Raw genomic sequence first — 18360 nt, 5'->3', positions numbered from 1 at the left:
GCGATTTCCCAAGCGAAGTGTAACAAAAAATCTTATTGAATAACCAAGTGACGCACAAAATTAAAAACGGTATCATAGTGTGCCTCTCAATCCGTCAGGGTTGATGATCATTGCATCATACCATATATCTATCGCCCAATAGCTCTGCTGAAGGACACAGTCCCCAATAACTTCCGCGGCTCAAAGTGTCAACTTAAACAGGAAAATGACAACAGTACCTGTTTCATTTGCTTCTTTCAGTCGAAAGTTTTCCTCTTATATAACAGCTAGAAATATTAGCACTACCTGTCGTATTTAGTCTGACGAGCCCGTTTTAATTTTCCAGCGCACAAAAGCTTCAAGCTTCTTTTCCCATTCACCACTTGCGCTAGGTCGTCGTTGGCCAGTGCTTGTACCACCGCAAGCGCCATACAGCTCCCTGGCGCCGGCATGGCGACGTGCCGCAACCGCAACACTTGAAAAATCGAATCTTCCCTAACTGATGCCAATTCGGTCTCAGCGGGCATCTCCATAAGCTGCTCTTTTAGGCTGCCCGCTTCCTGAAGCAGGCTTCGTACTTCAGCACGTTCCTTGCACAGCCGCCGGCAGTTGACTCCACAGCGTGATTAGTCATCACCCTGTGATCTTGTGCAGTCGTACTAACGACCGAACCACAGTGAGGCCATCGCACTCACTTGTAGTACATCCACACGCTTGTGGACGCTACAAGACTTTCATCAGATGACCATCTGATGAACTAGTGGCAGGCATCTTTACGGATCGATGCTGCCAGCTGATCCTTGGCTCATATTTTCTGAGCCAAGGTAGACCTGGGATTACATCAAATTTGTCATCCAAATCCAGTTCGACTGTAAATCTTTTACAGAAAAGTGAAATTTCACTGCGCGTTTCATTACTGTTATCGATGCACCTGTTGCTAGACGCACCGTCATCCTCGTTGGAGGGATGTCGCGCTCAACATATTTGAGCCTACGACCCTCTAGCGACTGGCGACGGATAAAGTTACTCGACGCTCCATAGTCCACTAGGGCTCTAAGTGAAAAATGGTTTGTCACTTTTAATTTAAAGGTGATGAGGGATACCTCATCACCAGGTACAGAGACACATAATGATTGTGTGTCTGGAGCAACCTTAGTCAAGAAATTTGCAAATTCTCTTGAGGTTGCTGGATCTGTAAGGCGTCGCGCCCCTACTGACCCCGACCGTTTTTTTGGAGGTCCGCCTCGCTATTGCGATTTCGCAACAACGTCGGACCCGCGACCGTTGCCCTTTTTGGCATTCGGTCCATAATTACGTTCAGTACCTCTCGGTACTGGGCGTGGAGCACTACACTCATGAGCTTAGTGTCCTAAATTTTGACAGCGATTGCATTTCGGCAATCGCTTGTAGCCTGAGTAGCGAGGTTTCTCGCTTTCGACATAAGAGAGGTCCAAAGGTTCTGGACCTTCCAGTTCGTGTCGTCTTGGAGGACGATATGATGACGAACTAGCTTGAGCCTCTCTTAAGCTAAAGTCCTCATGTTCCGCAACGGATATCCAGTTCCAAGCGGAACAGGTGGGTCTTACGGGACCATCCGTAAGACCTTGCATGAATACCGTAATCAACGTGTGTTCATGAACTGGATTGTTCGTGATACAACTCGCTAAGATTCGTATGTGTTGGGTATAAGCGTGAACATCACGCTAGCCTTGCTTGAGTTTCAGAAGCTCCGATCGAGCTCTCAACTCAGCCCTAGGCGGTTCAAACGTCTGTTTGAGCCGGGCTTTAGAAGCCTCTAGCGACCCAAAGACATATGAATCGCGCAACGTAAGGCCTAGTGCCCAAGTTTGGCACGACCTGCCAAATTGACTGAGCGAATGCGACTTGCATTTTCTCGTCGACGATGTGACGAGCCCTTATGGCATCGTCCAGCTCGACAACCATCTTAAAATGGAGTCTTCTTCGACTATCGTATGCTTAGAGATGTCAATCGCAAGGGTTCCGGACGACGCGTGTGCGTCATCCCAGGTGCAAGGGTCCGTACCTGCTGTGACCTCAACATTTCTGCCTGTTGAGAGCCTTGCTGATTTAGCAAGGCTACCTTCTCCTTCGCCTCGTCAAGTTCATGTTGTATCAACTTGGCGATGGCTGAATGGAGGGCATCTCTGTCCAAACCGGACTTCATGGCCACGATGGCATCGCTCCCTACGGTCGAACTCATTCGTTCGACCCTACTCCTTTCTATGTCACTTAGAAAGGAGTAGCTATCACGCGAAACGTGATGCGTATTTCCATTATCATCTAATATGTCCATGTTAGATGATTGGAACTGTGGTCCTTAGACGGACTACAAAGTGCTACCAGGTGTAACGGGGCACTGCCGACTTGTACTGCTTCAGTACAAGTCCACTTCGCACTGCTTCAGTACAAGTCCACTTCGCACTGCCTCGGTGCGAGTGGTGCCTCACGTCACTTCACGTACACTAGTACGTGCAGTGAAAGCCTTCTCTTAAAAACACTTGTTTTAAAGAAGGTTAAATGAAAACTGTATTGATATAATTAAGTTCTTCTTGTTTATCTACTTAATACTAACTTAAATATAAACTAATACAGAATATGTACTAAAATTCTTATCTGTCTTTCTCTTTGCGCGCGTCCAGCGCTGACTGGACCGCGGAGAAAGTAGATATAATGGTCTATGTCTACCTATGGATAACCCTATAGAACATTACCATGTAAGGTAATATTCTCCTAATGTTCTCTATCTTTTAGATAATATACTAATTAACACCTTTAAGTGTTAATCTCATGTAGCGGTACACCCCGTGTTAATAATGCCGTAATATGCGAATTACTTTTTGGTAAAGGATTTTTTGGGGCGGCAAATGATTGTGATTTAATTATAATTATTTAATGGTGGGAGGCCGTTAACCAAGATAGGGTGCCATTACAACAAAATGGGGTGCCGTTAACTTTTCTCTAAGAAACTACCATTGCTGTGTCCCTCTTTGATGCAATCGATAGAAATCTGGCAGTTTTGCCTATTTCTGCATAGCTCGCATGAGCCGGTGAGCAATGGGATACGGTACCGATTTTTTTGGTTTAGACACTAGATCCTGTTGTGATTACCGAGCTCCACGGGCTCGAAATCTTCGGAATTAAGCTGTCCAATTCAATGAAAGAAATGGGATAGGGCTTTCGGGCCTTCACGGAAGCCTACCAAGAATGTTTTCACTTTGGTATCACGGCCAGCAGGTCATACATTATGCCGCTAAGAGCATACTTTATCTGTACAAAGCCGACAGCTTTTCCCTGGGCATGCTAAATTAGACCTTTATGCTTCCACACTTTAGCAGATGCGGACATCAGCGTACATTCCACGACATTGAGTCGTACCTTAAAAACACCATCGAAAGACGTGCAGAGAAAAATATCAAGTTGCTGAGCGTATTTAGCAACAATGGGCAAATAATGTCGTGCGCCTAACATCGAATGTGCAATTGATATAAGGCCTATATCAGTACTGCTACAATATTTATTATGTTTGGCAATATTTGCAATATTATCTATAGCATTCTTCATTTGTTATTTAATCGGGCTGCCCTTTACAATTTGATACACGCACAGGTTTAGGACTCGAGCATGACTTCGAAAGCAAAATCTCGATAAAAAGTTAGTTACAGGAAAGCGGGTTAACCTAATAAGAAATAAAAAAGGGTGTGAATTTAAGGAAAAAGGGAATTAAATTGAAATTGATTTCGACAAACTAGCCAACCTGATGGCTACAACATTCTTTTGCACATAATTTAATAACTTGTTGTCAACTAACAGGTATTTATGGCTACGTTGAAGCCTTTGAGTGATGCACGTATTGTATGCATGAACCACTCTAGTAATTATTTAATTACAATGCAGTTTGCATTTATAAAGACTCAAAAAGGCCATTCTTGCTTCAGACATACAAAATACAGGACTCTCCATTTACGACACGAAGCCCAAATCCATCGCGGCCTTGTCCGCTTGTTTGCAAAGATTGTCATCGTTGCACAAGTTGCGCACATTCGTGAGCTTCTCGGGGTCTTTGAGCTTAATTGCCAATTGTAATGCATCACTGTACATGTCGAGACGAATAAAAGTCTCAAACTTTTCATCCACCGACGTGATGCGACCCGTGTAATTCTCAGCTTGCTGCTTTTCGCCTTCCTCCAGACACGCGATCGCGAAGGCTTTAAAGCCACAGGGCGGGTTCTTCTTCTCCATCGAGAACTTTAGCAACGCGTCCCACTGCCGTGTCTCGGCAAGCGCTTTAATCTTTACGCGGTATAACCGCTTATCGGGTACTTTAAACTTTTTGGCAAATGCCGCGACGACAGGCAACAGCTTAGGTTCGTACTTGCTGTCGCACAAAAGCAGCTTCATTGTTTCAGAGATGGACAACCCCACGAGTTTCCGTCGCTTGATATTCTCGGGTTTCTCTTCCAGTTTTCCTTGCTCTTGCAGCAATTCAATCTGCTCTTCCGTCAATTTGGCATGAGACGGCAGCTTTGCATTCGTGTACTTGGTCATAGCGTCTTTCAACGCTGTGCTCTTTTCTTCCACGTCCGTGGACTTGAACGAAAGCAACAAATCGTTCTCAGCACTCGCAATGTCCGTCCAAAGAGCTGTGCTACTCGGGCTCTTGGTTTCACGGTAATACAACAGCATCAGATTCACCGCTTCAGCATACATGGGCTCGCGGTTCAAAACGTAGCGAAACTCGTCCATCGACGGAAGCGTCCGCTCCAAGTGGAAAAGCGTCATATAAACTAGATCCGTATTGTTCGACTCGAGCGACTTGCGCAAAGCCAGCTCAAATTCACCCATCGATAGCAGTAGCGGCACTTGATCCGACGCGTTCTCTTCTAAATCCAAAAACATGGTCGCAAGCCGTCGTCGATTCGCCCGCTCGGCACAATTGGCAATGTCAGCATACGACACCAACGTCGCTTTCTTGAGTTTCTTGCGCACAAGTGCCACGAGTTCTTCGTCCGCGACATCCGACGACGTCGCGGCTTTGACCTTTTCACACGCCCAATGCACAAGCACACGATCGGTAGGAATTTTTAAGTACTCGCAGATTTTTAACGCCAAAAAGTGGTGGTGCATTGCGACCAAGCGACTGACAACAACTTCAGCCGTCAGTCGGTCAAATTGTGTGACTGTCAACGGGAATCCAATCTCTTGTTGACGTAGAGCGTTCAAGACACGAATTTTCCGACACATGTCGACAAACATTTCTGTATCCATCATGGCGTTGCCACTTTCCGGGTTCGACCCTCCGGGAAGTGCTGCCGTGGCATCCAACGCTGAATCCACAAAGCACTTGCCATACGAAGCAGCACGCATGAGCGTCGTCTGTGCTGCATAATCAAACTCACTCCCCGCAGCATTGACACAGTCTTTAATAGCATCTTCGAGGGCATTTTGGCTCAAGATATAACGAACGTGTTCGTCTGCTTTGGCATCGCCGGAATCAAAGGCATCCAACGCTTGATACAACATGGCAGCAGGAGCCGTGGAGCCCATACCTTTGATATTTTCCACACACGTGGGGACGCGGAGTACAATATCATGGGACGACGCGCTGTAGACTCGGCAACAGTCCACTTCTTGGGCCAGTACAATACTCTCCGAGTATGGAAAACGTAGCCACGATCCATACGGTCCAACCATCACGAGTCCTGCACTGGGCCAGTATAGAAGCACCGAGTCTTCACCACACCAACACATACTTAAGGGACTTGCTTTGCTCTGCGTATCAAACGACAAAATTTTCTTGTCCATCATGGTATTTAATACTGTCAAGATCCCATCTTGCGTAAAGAGAGCTAGAAAGAGGCCATTTGGAGCAATCGCGACGGCCGAAATCGGAGCTGCAATGGACTCCTGGAGCTTCATGTCCTGTGCGCCGCCGTCTTTACTAACAATCACCAAAGACTTTGAACTCGTTCCAAGTAAGACTTCAGGATAGCTGGATTTTAAAAATTTAGGATTCAGAACGGCCATGCACGTTGGTGGATTTGTTTCCGAGAGACCACAGTCGGGTAAGAGGGACACTTTTGGTCGAACAGAATCGATTTCGAGCACTTGCACGAGTGCCATCTTCTCGGTAAGTGCGACCAGACCCCCACCCCAAGCTTCAAATGTTGCAATTTTGTCTTTGCCACCGGGTGGAAGCAGCGAAAAGCGCGCTTCTTCGTCGCCCATCATACTAAAAGCCACGCAGCTGCCACTGGCAAAGACGCAGAGCAAGCGCAGCTCGTCGGTCCATTTCATGCCTACGATTGTCTCTTTCTTGTCTTCGAAGGGTTTCCAGTCAACTGCGCCGAGTTTCTGGCCACACGCGTTGAAAAGTAGCAGCTGGCGCGCCAAGGGGGCGTCCGAGGCTATTTTGACCAGTTTTTTGGCGTCCCGTAGCAACGCGATAGGACCGCCAAAAGGTGCACAGGCTGCCATAAAGCCTCTCAAATCATTAACACCTTCCGCCGCCCAACTCATGCCGTATACGGTCCATTTCTGGTACTGGACCTTGCCCAGCGTATGCCATTCCGTCTCCATCTCGGATATGAGCTTTTCGGATGTTAAGTGAATTCACGTACACCACATCATGTTAATGAGGCAAGTGGCTACATACTTTTATTAATCGTTAAGAAGATAGCTACATGCTACACTTGACGCCAAGTACCATAATCGCCAAGATCTTGTGGACCAAAGCTCATGCGCATGGATGTACGTAGAGCTGGTTCTCGATACAAATCAACCGAGTCAGCGTCAAGAGTCTTCGGCTCTTCCACCTCACGATTTATCAACAGAGCGGACGACTCGTCGTTAAGCATCTCGAGAGATCGTTGTAACACAGCAGCTGACACTTCTTTTTCTGCTGCCGCTAGATCCTCCGGCTCATTGTCTTTATTTCCTTCCTTTAACTTGCACGCATCCAATGGTTGAAGACTCACGTTTAATAGACCCAGTGGGAACTCGGTCGCTTCAGAAGGCATGTCAGTACTCTGTAAAGGTGTGGGATACTTGTGTCCGCGTGCAATCATGTCTTGCTGCTGTTCCTTGTCACGCACATACCCCCACAGTACCACAATGTATGTTACCATGAGCAACACCAGCACAGCAGCGCTTTGTGACGTCGTGCCACGTTCAAGAATAAACCCACTCATGGCTCCTTGATACAGCAAAAGACTTACGCACGTAGCGTGGGTAGCTGTCCGAGCGATGCTGCCACGTCCTTTGATGCGACGTCGCACATTCAAGAGCGAGTACTTGTCCACACCGTGCTGCATCACAAAGTAGAGCGTCCCGAGTGGAAGAATCAAAGGTACGACAGTGCTAAACATCAGCACAATTGTCAGCGTACTGATCTGCATCGCCGACTGTGTGCCTGTATAAAACGGGTCGGCTTCCACCGCTTGCACTTGCTCCCGAGGCGTCAAAGCACGGGACGTGGCCCACGAGAATTTAACGTACTCGGTCGCTCGTAAGAGCACGAGGGCTGTCCCGAGAAAACAGCGCTGAAGGATATAGTCGACGTAAAAGATGCCCGAGTTGTGCAAAAAGAGCGTGCCAAGCATACCAAGTACTTCGCCATCGTCTTCAAGATACAATAGCACGGCATCAATCGACATGAACGCGAGGCTCGGGACGAATATCGTGTTAAAAATCAAATACACAGACGCTGTTCGGAGGATCAAGCGTTCCTTGGCCGAGTCAGTAGCAATGGGTTGAATGCGACCAGCAATCTGGAGAACGTTCAATAGCACGGCATTGATCATCACGAGGATGAGCGTAGGAATGTACTGAGCCAGCAGCTTGGCCATCCGAGGCGATACTTTCTGTAGCAAATCACCCAATTGCGCAACCAAATCCGATAACGACTGCGCGGCACCCGTCGAGTACGACGAGCTACTGGAAATGGCGGACGTCACAGCAATGGGCGACGTGAACAATAAAAGAACGCCAAGGATGCAGATGTTGACAAGGAGCACCATGACTGTGCGCTTGGCAAATGGAAATGAGACGCTTTGCCAGTCAATGTCGTCGGGCTCCGGCGCTGCTTCCAGGTGCCACCGAGTAAGGCCCAATTCACGGACGTACCGCACCAGCCGAGGCTGCGAAGAATCTGGAAACCGAGCGAGGATGGACGTGATACTTTGGTTGCGTACGCGACGAACAAAGCGCGCTCGAAGCCGCGCAGATTTAAAGATAACAAACGCTCTTCCCGCACCTTTGTTTTCATGCAAAATTCGAGATAAAGACTGCTTTTCCTGATCTCGAAGGGACTTGATTTTGTTCGATTGGTACTCAATTTGCTCTTCCATTGGCACAGGCTTGAAGCACCGCCGAATGCAGCAAAATATGTGGCCAAGTAGAAGTCGAAGCGATGGGATCATGACAGTTCCAGGCAATAACCGAATCGACCACGACGGCTTTTCGCCATTTAAAGCAAGCTTGTGTAAAATTTTCATGCGAGCAAGTCGAATCTCCTCGTAACGACGACGGGCTTGCAAGCGATGAAACTCGGCTAAATTCAACACGACACTCACATCTTCCACGTAACCAGGAAACACCTCGTCTAAAAGATGCAGAACGCGCTGCTCGCGGAGGTTTTTAGGCAATCCACGGTCTACAAAAAGGGACCTGTTGCTGAGCAATGATGGCTGCATTCCAATAAGATGTGCGCGTGTAGCCATCGAGGGCTTTGTGTCGGGTAAGTCCGCCGCTTTTGTGGTTACGCCTGTTGCGGTTAAGAACTCTTTCTCCGCACACTCAGTCTCTGCCATTGGCACCACAATCACATCAGGAGAAGACGCCTCGTCACTAATTACTTCCCTCTTGTCATCTTGTCCCGCCGTCGGGTCGACGGTCGTTACACTCGTTGCATTTGACATCATGGATGACGAGCGCTGAGCGGGTTCTTGTGTCGGTTGCGTATCAAGCGTTGGGATTGTGGCCAAAGCACTTAGTCGTCGATAGTATACTACAAACACGAGCGTGGTAAAGTAACACGTGAGAACGGGCACCCAAAGATACGGCGACTCTTGTGGCATCACTCGAATCGTAGCATGAGCAAATGACCACCACTTTGTATCCATTCCATCTTTATCTGCCGCACTAACGTTTGATTGTCGAGTTACGCTTGCAATGGGTACATTTTGACCAAGAATATCAAACGAAATAATTCCTTGGGTAGGCCCACTGGCGATGGATTCAATGCCCTCTACTGCAGCCTTCGCCGCTTTCTCGACTTGCTGAATGGTGTCGGCACCAACAGTCAGATATAGAGGAAGAAGAACCAGCATGGCAAACACGCTGAGCACGCCTAGAAACCGTGCTGTGTAAATCTGATATAGCAAGTAGTACGTGCCTTCAGGACCCAGTCGCAACTCGACGTTTGTGCCACGGATTGGCGTTCGCCACAGCAAATCACCCCATTTCTGAAGTGTTAAGTGAGCCGCCTTTTGGGCTCGGTCCGACAACATGGAGCTCGCTCCAAAGCGAAAGAGGCTAAAGCGAGTACTACGCGCGCCTGCTTGGAAAATAGCAAGCGCTACGAGAAACATGACGCAATTGAAGACCAGAACGAAGCCCATGCCCTGCCAGCCCATAGCTGCATCTTTAGCAACGGTCGCATTGTAGTCCACGTGCCAGATATTGTTCGATCGCGGCGAGTCGTCCATTACATTCAAGTTGTTATGGACACTGCTAAATGACTCTTGTATCTATTTATAGAGGAGCAACAATGCGCTCACAAATTTATAATCATATTTCAGAGCTCCGATTTAAATAGGTACGATGATTACCATTTGAATCAGATATTAACAAAACTTAGACCAACAATTAAGCAATACAAGGATTTTATACCAAACAGAGAAACAAGTGGGCAAATCGCGGTAAAATATTAAGCTTGCTTAATCTTACCAAGAAGACATCTACCACGTGCTAAAAAAATTATTACGCACTTGTGCCTGCGAAATTACAGCACTTTCTTGTTTAGCGCGCGACCAGTCTGGTGAATGATCTGGTCAACAACGCCAATGACCGTGAAAACTCCCCCAATGATGGCACACGCCGACGTGATGAAGTGGTAAAACGGCACCGAATCCTCTGAAATACGCACCGACATTGGTGACAAATCATAGCGGAACATAATCGACGGCAGATCATCCGTCTCGAGGTACTCATTCGAATGCGCTGTATACTTGTATACACTCACCTCCGAGTCATCACTTTGCACGTACGAGTTGGTCACGACCTTGATATAGTGCACGTACGTGTGATTCTTGTAAAACGACGTAAACTCTTGATTATCTAGACGGTGAGTATACAACGTCGACTGAGCGTTACGGGGCAGCTTAGCTGTATCACTAGGAGACAGAGGCTCGCCAAACCACAGCCCATTGACCGTGTGGGACGCATTGACCAAGGATGAGTCCATTGAGTACGCCGGATTAGCCAAATGCACGTGAAAGTTGCCCGGCACTCGCTTCACGTAAAGGTGGCCGCTCAGGCGGCAGCCTTCTGGGCCAACGGCGGAGCGAGCAATCGCGCGACCCTGTTCGTGGGCGACCTTCTTATCCTGCTCAAACAGCTCCTTTTTGCGAACTTCGACAGCATCCATCTCGCCCGCCATTAGCTGCTTAAACTTGTTTAGAAATGCCTCGACGGTTCGATCGCCGAAATACATTTCCACCGGCGAGATGTCGCCATCTTTGTAGAATAAAATTGTCGGATACGCGCGAATAAATTGCTTCATACATAGCTGGGGATGCGCTTGGCAGTCGACCGAAGCAACACGCACCTGTTGTCCATAGTGCAATGACGGAAGCGTTTTGGCCACACGAGTCCATACTGGCTCCATCCGTTTGCACCAGATGCACCAGGGCGCGAAAAAGTCGACAGCAACGTAATGGTGCTGCTTCAAAAACGGCTCGAACGTATCTTCGGCCAAAATAGTGACCGCGGCGTCCGAATCCGGAAGATCACCGTATTCGGCGTCTTCGGCAAAACGCGGCTTAAACTGCGTTTCATCAGCAAGACCAACCACGCGACCTTTTTGGTCGAGACGAATTTTAAAAATATTTGACGTCATGTTGTGCTTGCGCGTGCCTGTCATGTCGGACACATCCACGGAAGCGAATTCGCAGGGTAGATCAGGGACGGTGATGTTGAAGTTAATGCGCATGTTCTGATCGAGGCCCTCGTCCATGACAATGTTGTACTGGTAGTCTACAGTAAGGTAGCTATTGAACTCGAGGATGAAGAGCACGAACATGATGAGACATCCCACGATTGAAAGACTGACGCCTGGAAGCGTGCTCACCGTGAGGTCCTACACAGAATGCACAGAGTGAGTATTTAATAAAGGCACGAATTCACCATGCTATAGCGTGCGTACTTCCGGGATCTTCTTGTAAAAGTCCCACTTCTTCAACACGTCGATGGCGCCCATGATGCGAGGAAAACAAACCAGATAGGAAGAAACACTTGCGAACGCTGCAAGATGAGACAGAGCGGGTCAAACAATCTGTGAAGGACCTCGAGCCGGAAGGTTTCTGTCCGCGTTTGAGTCTTACGTGGCAATAGAGGGCGAACCGCTTAATCGACTTTGAAAGGGAATGAAAGTGCTTGTTGACGAACGGTGCATTCGTACTTATTTGATAAAGGGTTCGGCAACTTCGCTTTAGCTTGATCTCAATTTTACCAATCCGTGCGCGGTATGCCAAAGGAACTGTCAATTTGTCTTAAAATCACACCGTAATCACTCAAAGAGTCAGACGTCGTTCCGATGGGCTTCTGTGGCGAATGCGGCTCTTACCTGGCCCCTGATTTGCAAGGAGCATTCTGTCCCGAATGTGGTGCGTATCGATCTTGCTATACGTCCCAGAAATGTTTCTAGACTTTCTTCAAGCCTTTACAGAAAGTGGATCATAATTTCGACTTTGTATCTGTCAGGTGAAGCAATTCCTGGAGCCGCACCGAACGCGTCAGCCCCTTCTCGACACGTACAATTTGCCTTGGCATCCGAAGCAGACGATTCCATTCAGTTGCGAGAGGCAGCCGCGATAGCTCCACAAAGGGAGGAGGCAGAGCGCCAGGCTCAAGAAGCTCGGGACCGCGCCGAGGCAATGAGACTTTCGGCGCAGAATGCGATTTTGGACTATGAAGCGCAGCAAAAAGCAGTATTGGAGCGTGAGAGTGCGCGTATACAACAGGATCTGGAGGCTCAGAGACAGCAGCATTTGCAGGTCGCACAGGCGGCTCGCGAACGCCGGGAACTGGCCGAGAGACTTGCACAGGAGAAGCTGGCCAAGGCAGAGAGGCTACGAGCTGAAGCCCAAGCGGCACAAGAGCTCATGAAAAAAGAGGAAGCAAAGCGTTTAGCCAAGGATAAGCAGCGAGAAGAAGCCAGAAGGCTGCGAGAGGAACAAGCACGACGGGAAGAGAATCGACGAAAGGCTGAAGACGAAGCGCGCCAGGCGTTTGAAATGAAACAACAAGAAGAACAATTGCGCCAGGAAGCCATGCGATTATCGACGCTGTCTGTATCATCTACGAGCTCGAATACGTCCACGACAGCGCCAACGACGGCGTCGAACTCGTGTGTGGGTTGTCGGTCCGCGTTAAAGCCCACTCAGAAGTTCTGTTTGCAGTGTGGCACCAAGGTAGCTGCAGCTCTATCATTAAATTCAAAGACCTTGTCGGCTGCTCCATCCTCTTCAGGGATTCAGCCTTTGTCATTGCCTCTCACAAACTCATCGGTTTCTGTTGCATCGGCGACGTCGTCGGTTTTAATTAGTGGCGACCACAAGTGCACGTCGTGCCAAACAACACTGAAAGCAACTCAAAAGTTTTGTCTTAAATGTGGCACGAAGGTTTCCCAAGCAGCGCCACCTCCGAGAGCGCCATCGCCAGCGTCCTCTGTCAGCTCGGCATCTTCATTCTCGGCTTCAGACTCATTGGTGGCAGCTCTAAGCGCCTGCGTCAAATGCAGTCAGCCACTCAAGTCAGCTCAGAAATTTTGTCTTCTTTGTGGAACGAAAGTGACTGTTGCAGCCTCAACACCAAACTTGTCGGCATCGTTCTCGTCTTCCTCGTCATCGTATACGTCCGTTCCATTGCCTGCCCCAATTCCAACGACGGGGTCATGGTCTTCGCCAGCTTCACAACCAAATTTGAAAAACTGCCCCACGTGCAGCAAGGGATGCAAGTCGACGGCCAAATTCTGCGTAGGCTGTGGTTTTAACTATGCGAAAAGCGATGAAGAAGAAGTCGCGCGCAATATCGAAGCAGCACGGCAGCGTCAGCAACAGTTGCGCGACCGTGAGCTGCAGCAACGTTCTCAAGCGTCCCTTATGGCCAATCAGGCTGCTCAGGCTTACCAACCTTCTTGGTAAAAGTTGCCGTCTCATGCTTACAGGCTGTCTTTTTACGAATCAATGCAAAAAAAAACACGCGGCGAGGTGGACAATAAGATAAACGCGTGAGCTACTTACGACCAAAAGTTAAGGTTCCTCGTTTAACGTACAAAAAATTCTGAGGAGTTTTGCTGAAGGCATGGCTTCTCCAGCATCCTTGCTGTGTTCACAGCATACTATTGATCTTTCTGTCAGTCTTGATGGCATATTTTGTCGGAAGCCGGCAATGATTAACAGTCAGAGCTGCCTGTCGTAACGACATTATAAAGCTGTTTAATTGTCTTCGCTTGTTCTTCAATCATAAGGTTTTGCCGCTCAAGCAATGCATTTTGCTGCTCAAGAAGCGCTAGCATCCGATCACTCTTGGACTGACCTCCCTCTGAGCAGCATTCCTGCTCATGATTCTCTTGTGTCCTCTGCAATGCCACCGCAGCTACTTCTTGATAGTTTTGCTGATGACTATTAATTATCGATTGCTGAAATACCACTTTGCCCAAGTCAAAGCTAGGCTCCGTGTCGTTAATCTCGGCAGGCACTTGCGCCTTGTCTTCCATTATAACACCCGTGAACAGATTAAATCGCTTACAGAAGTTATAATACCATCCATTAGATGCCTGAAAACTTCCCAGTCCGTACTTTGGCACTAGCAACTTTGCCTTCTCCTTGATCAGCGAAGGTGGAACCGGTACTTTTCGGGCCTTAAGTCCTCGCACCCACTCGAAAATTTCACGCTCAAATGGCACGCTTAAAATGTGGCCTCCACGTTTCCGTCCATCGCGAGTAGCTTCGCTGCCGTAGCGGTATCGAGCCCGCACCTCGGGGCCTTTTTGCTTCAGCTTCTGAACAGCGGCACGTGTGATACCGTAGCGCCTCCCAATCTCGGCATTCGACAAACTGCCGCCTGATTTTTCCAACAATTCCAAGATTTCAACACGTTGTCGATCAGTCAGCCGCTTTCCAACGCCTTTTCCTTTTTTCACATGCTCCGACCCGACCTCAGTAGCGTCCTCTGACGGCAACGGAGGAATATCGATGTGATTGACTGAAACATCAGCACGAATCATTGATTCTAAGGACTGATCGGCAGACTTAATAGTAAGCGCTAAAGATGATGTAGTACCGGCAACAGCGCGGTAGGCCGCCATATTGCGTGTCCACCTACCGAAATCGAACAACGCGTTTCATTGAATACAAAGCTTCCAACAAGGTATACTTTTATTCGTTTTACACGCTCTCAGTATACTTTGCGGAATATATTTCTTGTGGACCCGCAAATTATCGTGAATAAATCGAACATGCACGGGTTAATACGCACTTCACGGCGACGGGCCTTCTCGCAGGAGGCTCTACGACGATTTGAAGAGATTTCCAATGGCCGACATGCGTATACAGTGAAGCTCTCACCCTCTACGGCTCTCGAACTCGACGGTCGCTTGTATCTCCTACCTACGTTGATACTGCCTAAAGTGTCGCCTAAAGAAACCAAAGACTCGTCATTAGTTCAGGCCCGAGTCTTTCGACCAACAGCCATAGTACTGGACCTGCAGCGAGTTTCCAGTGACGGTAACTTTAAACAGTTTGATCGACTTCTTGGAGTATTATCATATAAAATTAAATGTTCTACCCAGGCTCGCCGCATTCGCAGTCAATCAAGAAGCATGAATTGAGGAACGAAATTTTACAACTTCAGGTCGATCAATAATTGAATTACTGGTACTAAGCGCCTACTTAGCAATAGGATTTTATATGCGTATTGTAGAAAGCTGGCTATATACCAGTAGGGATCACCAACGCTAGCGAAGACGTCAAGAAGGCCGCTGCAGCACTAAATCTGCCTTATGTGATTGGTACAAGACTGCAGCAGCAGAAGGAGATGGAAGCTGCGGTGGGGGAAGAATCATCAAATAACGAGACTGTCGTTTCACATAATGCCGATTTTACTAACGACGACAAAGCTGTACCTTCGACATCCTCGTTAACATCAGCAAAGCCGCTTTCTCCCATGGTGATAACCCATTCTGTGCGCTCTGGACAACAGATTTTTGCCCAGAATAGGTCACTTGTAATACTGGGCAATGTAAACTCCGGCGCCGAAGTAATGGCAGATGAAGACGTGGTGGTGCTGGGGGCTCTTAAAGGTCGCGCACTCGCTGGTATTGGTGGCAATGTCCATGCACGTGTTTTGTGTCACAGTTTTGATGCGGAGCTCATTTCCATTGCGCACTGCTTTACAACGTATGACGACTTGGACGAGAGCGGATCTTTGCAGCAGCACAAACCGACGGCCATTTCGCTGGAAAATCACCGGCTGCACTTCGAATCGTCGAGTGTGGGACCTAAATCATAATGGAGACTGTGCGTGTAATTAAACTTTCTGTCAGGTGTCAATATTTCTTTATTAAGAGCCCCCATAGATTTCAAAACATACAATATATAATCATCTTTACAATACAATGCAATCTTTGTCAGTACTTACAAACTAGTCGCTGATGTTGTTTTCGCTCTAGACATAAACGCTTCGCAATCATTTAGTGATATGTTATTTAATGCAAATTGCGCAATTTTGCGCTGGACTTTGTTCTATGCAAGCGTAGAGCACCTTCACCGCCAGCATACCTTTGGACGTAAATGAGATCATTACTTACGTGACAATGGCACTGTAGCGGGCACTTTTCGCTAGTACAGCTTCAGTACCAGCGATACTACACGGATAATGTTTAAGCTCTACCCTAACATGAAATTAACACTTAAAAGTTGTTAATTAATATATTATCTAAAAGGTAGATAATATTTGGGGAATATTACTTTACGTATTAATATTCGGAAAGCTTAATTTGGCGATGGTCGAATGGAAGGCATCTCTTTCTAAAGCGGACAGCATGGCCAGGATGCCATCATTCCCTACAGTCAAACTTATTCGTTCGACCGCAATCCTTTCTATGTCACTTAGAAAGGAGTAGCTATCACGCGAAACGTGATGCGTTTTTCCATTATCCTCTAACATGTCCATGTTATATGATGGAACCTGTGGTCCTTAAACGGACTACAAAGTACAATCAGGTGTAACGGGGCATTGCCGACTTGTACTGCTTCAGTGCCAAGGGTGCCTCACGGCACTTCACGTACACTAGTACGTGCAGAGGAAGATTCTCTTTCAAACACTTGCTTAAAAACAGGGTTAAAAGTAAAATGTATTTAATATTATTAATTCCTTCTGTTTCAATCTATTCAATACTGACTTATTTTAAACTACTACTAAACACGTAATAAAGTCTTATCTGTCTCTACCTTTGCGCGCTCCCAGCGCTGACTGGACCGCGGAGAAAGTATTCTCTATCTACCAATTAATTATACATCATGAACTTGACGAGGCGAAGGAGAAAGTATCCTTGCTTAATCAGCAAGGCTCTCAACAGGCAGAACTGTTGAGGTTAGAATAGGTACAGACCCCTGTGCCTGGGATGACGCACACGCATCGTCCCGAAACCTAAATAATTGACATGTCTTAGTATAGGGGATCCGAAGAAGACTCCCTCTTGAGATGATTTGTCGAGTTGGACGATACCATAAGGGCTCGTCACATCGTCAACGAGCAAATGCAAGTCGCATTCGCTCAATCAAATCTGGCAGGTCGTGCCAAAACTTGGGCATTGGGCCTTTAGTTGCGCGACCCATATACTTTGGGTCGCTAGAGGCTTTTAAAGCCCGACACAAACAGACGTTTGAACAGCCTAGGGCTGAGTTCAGAGCTCGATCAGAAACTCAAGCGAGGCAAGCGTGATGTTCACGCTTATGCCCTGCACATACGACTGTTAGCGAGTTGTATCGCAAAACCCCCAAGACGTCACGAAGAAGCAAACCATTAAATTTTTTCACAAGCGCTTGAAGATCCAGGACCTATGGACCTCTCTTATTTCAAAAACGAGAAATCTAGCTCTTTGAACAACAAGCGATTGCAAAAATGCAATCGCTGTCAAAAGTTAGGACACTACGCTCATTAGTGTAGTGCCCCACGCCCAGCACCAAAAGGTACTGAACGTAATTATGGACCGAATGCCAATAGAGGCAACCGTCGCGGGTCCGACGATGTTGCGAAATCGCAATAGCGAGGCGCACCGCAAAAAAAACGGACGGGGTCAGTAGGAGCGCAACGCCCTACTGAGCCAGTAACCTCAAGAGTATTTGCATAACTTTTGACTAAAGTTGCTCTAGACACACAATCAATATGTGTCTCTGCACCTGGCGATGAGGTATCTCTCATCACCCTAATTTTAAAAGCGACAAATGGTTTGTCACTTAGAACCCTAGTGGACTGTGGGGAGTCGAATAACTTAATTCGTCGCCAGTCACTAGAGGGTAGTAGGCTCAAATATATTGAGCGCGACATCCCTCCAACGAGGATGACGGTGCGTCTAGCGACAGGCGCATCGATAACAGTGATAAAACGCGTAGTGAAATTTCACTACACGTTAAGAGATTTACAGTATGATGATGATTTCATCGTACTGGATTTGGATGACAAATTTGATGTCATCCTGGGTTTACCTTGGCTCAGAAAATATGAGCCAAGGATCAGCTGGCAGCATCGATCCGTAAAGATGCCTGCCACTTGTTCATCAGATGGCCATCTGATGAACGTCTTGGAGCATCCATAAGCGTGTGGACGTATCATGAGTGAGTGCGATGGCCTCACTTGTGCACAAGATCACTATGTGAAGACTAATCACACTGTGGAGTCAGCTGCCGGCGGCTGTGCGAATACTCAGGCAGCGCTGAAGGTCCACCACTCGACATGAATGTACGTCAGCGGGCGAAATTCGAGGAATATGACGATGATCCTAGGTCGTGTAGAGAGTCGACCGTAGAGGACCCGACTGTGATAGCGCAATCCCAATCGGAAGACGTTGAGGGAAGAGGT

The 18360-nt window shown here is 47.7% G+C and overlaps 7 protein-coding genes across 7 annotated transcripts; 2 read left to right on the top strand and 5 right to left on the bottom strand.

Moving 5' to 3' along the window:
- Positions 1-281: 281 nt before the first annotated feature.
- CCR75_002617 (uncharacterized protein) lies at positions 282-506 on the bottom strand (the record flags this gene model as incomplete). The annotated part of the gene is made up of 1 exon (XM_067960714.1): positions 282-506. The coding sequence occupies one exon, from the start codon at positions 504-506 to the stop codon at positions 282-284; it is 225 nt and encodes a 74-aa protein (XP_067823200.1).
- Positions 507-3960: 3454 nt separating this feature from the next.
- On the bottom strand, positions 3961-6576 carry CCR75_002618 (uncharacterized protein; the record flags this gene model as incomplete). The annotated part of the gene is made up of 1 exon (XM_067960715.1): positions 3961-6576. One exon carries the CDS (start codon positions 6574-6576, stop codon positions 3961-3963), a length of 2616 nt encoding a protein of 871 aa, XP_067823201.1.
- Positions 6577-6683: 107 nt separating this feature from the next.
- CCR75_002619 (uncharacterized protein) lies at positions 6684-9704 on the bottom strand (the record flags this gene model as incomplete). The annotated part of the gene is made up of 1 exon (XM_067960716.1): positions 6684-9704. One exon carries the CDS (start codon positions 9702-9704, stop codon positions 6684-6686), a length of 3021 nt encoding a protein of 1006 aa, XP_067823202.1.
- A 196-nt stretch (positions 9705-9900) lies between these two features.
- Positions 9901-11551, bottom strand: CCR75_002620 (uncharacterized protein). Its single transcript, XM_067960717.1, has 2 exons — positions 11423-11551; positions 9901-11356 (listed from the first exon to the last, which is right to left on the bottom strand). Exons 1-2 carry the CDS (start codon positions 11474-11476, stop codon positions 10001-10003), a joined length of 1410 nt encoding a protein of 469 aa, XP_067823463.1. The 5' UTR covers positions 11477-11551; the 3' UTR covers positions 9901-10000.
- A 192-nt stretch (positions 11552-11743) lies between these two features.
- On the top strand, positions 11744-14568 carry CCR75_002621 (uncharacterized protein). Its single transcript, XM_067960718.1, has 2 exons — positions 11744-11882; positions 11980-14568. Exons 1-2 carry the CDS (start codon positions 11813-11815, stop codon positions 13419-13421), a joined length of 1512 nt encoding a protein of 503 aa, XP_067823462.1. The 5' UTR covers positions 11744-11812; the 3' UTR covers positions 13422-14568.
- Positions 13673-14587, bottom strand: CCR75_002622 (uncharacterized protein; the record flags this gene model as incomplete). The annotated part of the gene is made up of 1 exon (XM_067960719.1): positions 13673-14587. One exon carries the CDS (start codon positions 14585-14587, stop codon positions 13673-13675), a length of 915 nt encoding a protein of 304 aa, XP_067823465.1.
- A 150-nt stretch (positions 14588-14737) lies between these two features.
- CCR75_002623 (uncharacterized protein) lies at positions 14738-16115 on the top strand (the record flags this gene model as incomplete). Its single annotated transcript, XM_067960720.1, has 3 exons — positions 14738-15005; positions 15071-15132; positions 15202-16115. The coding sequence occupies 3 exons, from the start codon at positions 14738-14740 to the stop codon at positions 15787-15789; spliced, it is 918 nt and encodes a 305-aa protein (XP_067823464.1). The 3' UTR covers positions 15790-16115.
- Positions 16116-18360: the final 2245 nt, after the last annotated feature.

The sequence above is a fragment of the Bremia lactucae genome, linkage group LG8 (assembly GCF_004359215.1).
Source record: "Bremia lactucae strain SF5 linkage group LG8, whole genome shotgun sequence".
Taxonomy (NCBI): domain Eukaryota; phylum Oomycota; class Peronosporomycetes; order Peronosporales; family Peronosporaceae; genus Bremia; species Bremia lactucae.
This window is presented reverse-complemented; position numbering and strand designations above follow the sequence as displayed.

What these genes read in the sequence shown, in the direction of transcription:
- CCR75_002621 (XM_067960718.1), top strand. Translation starts at nt 11,813, where the DNA reads ATGGGCTTCTGTGGCGAATGCGGCTCTTACCTGGCCCCTGATTTGCAA. An exon ending in AGCATTCTGTCCCGAATGTG is followed by an intron (nt 11,883 to 11,979) that starts GTGCGTATCGAT and finishes TGTATCTGTCAG; the next exon opens with GTGAAGCAATTCCTGGAGCC.
- CCR75_002620 (XM_067960717.1), bottom strand. Translation starts at nt 11,476, where the DNA reads ATGGGCGCCATCGACGTGTTGAAGAAGTGGGACTTTTACAAGAAGATC. An exon ending in TTTACAAGAAGATCCCGGAA is followed by an intron (nt 11,357 to 11,422) that starts GTACGCACGCTA and finishes CATTCTGTGTAG; the next exon opens with GACCTCACGGTGAGCACGCT.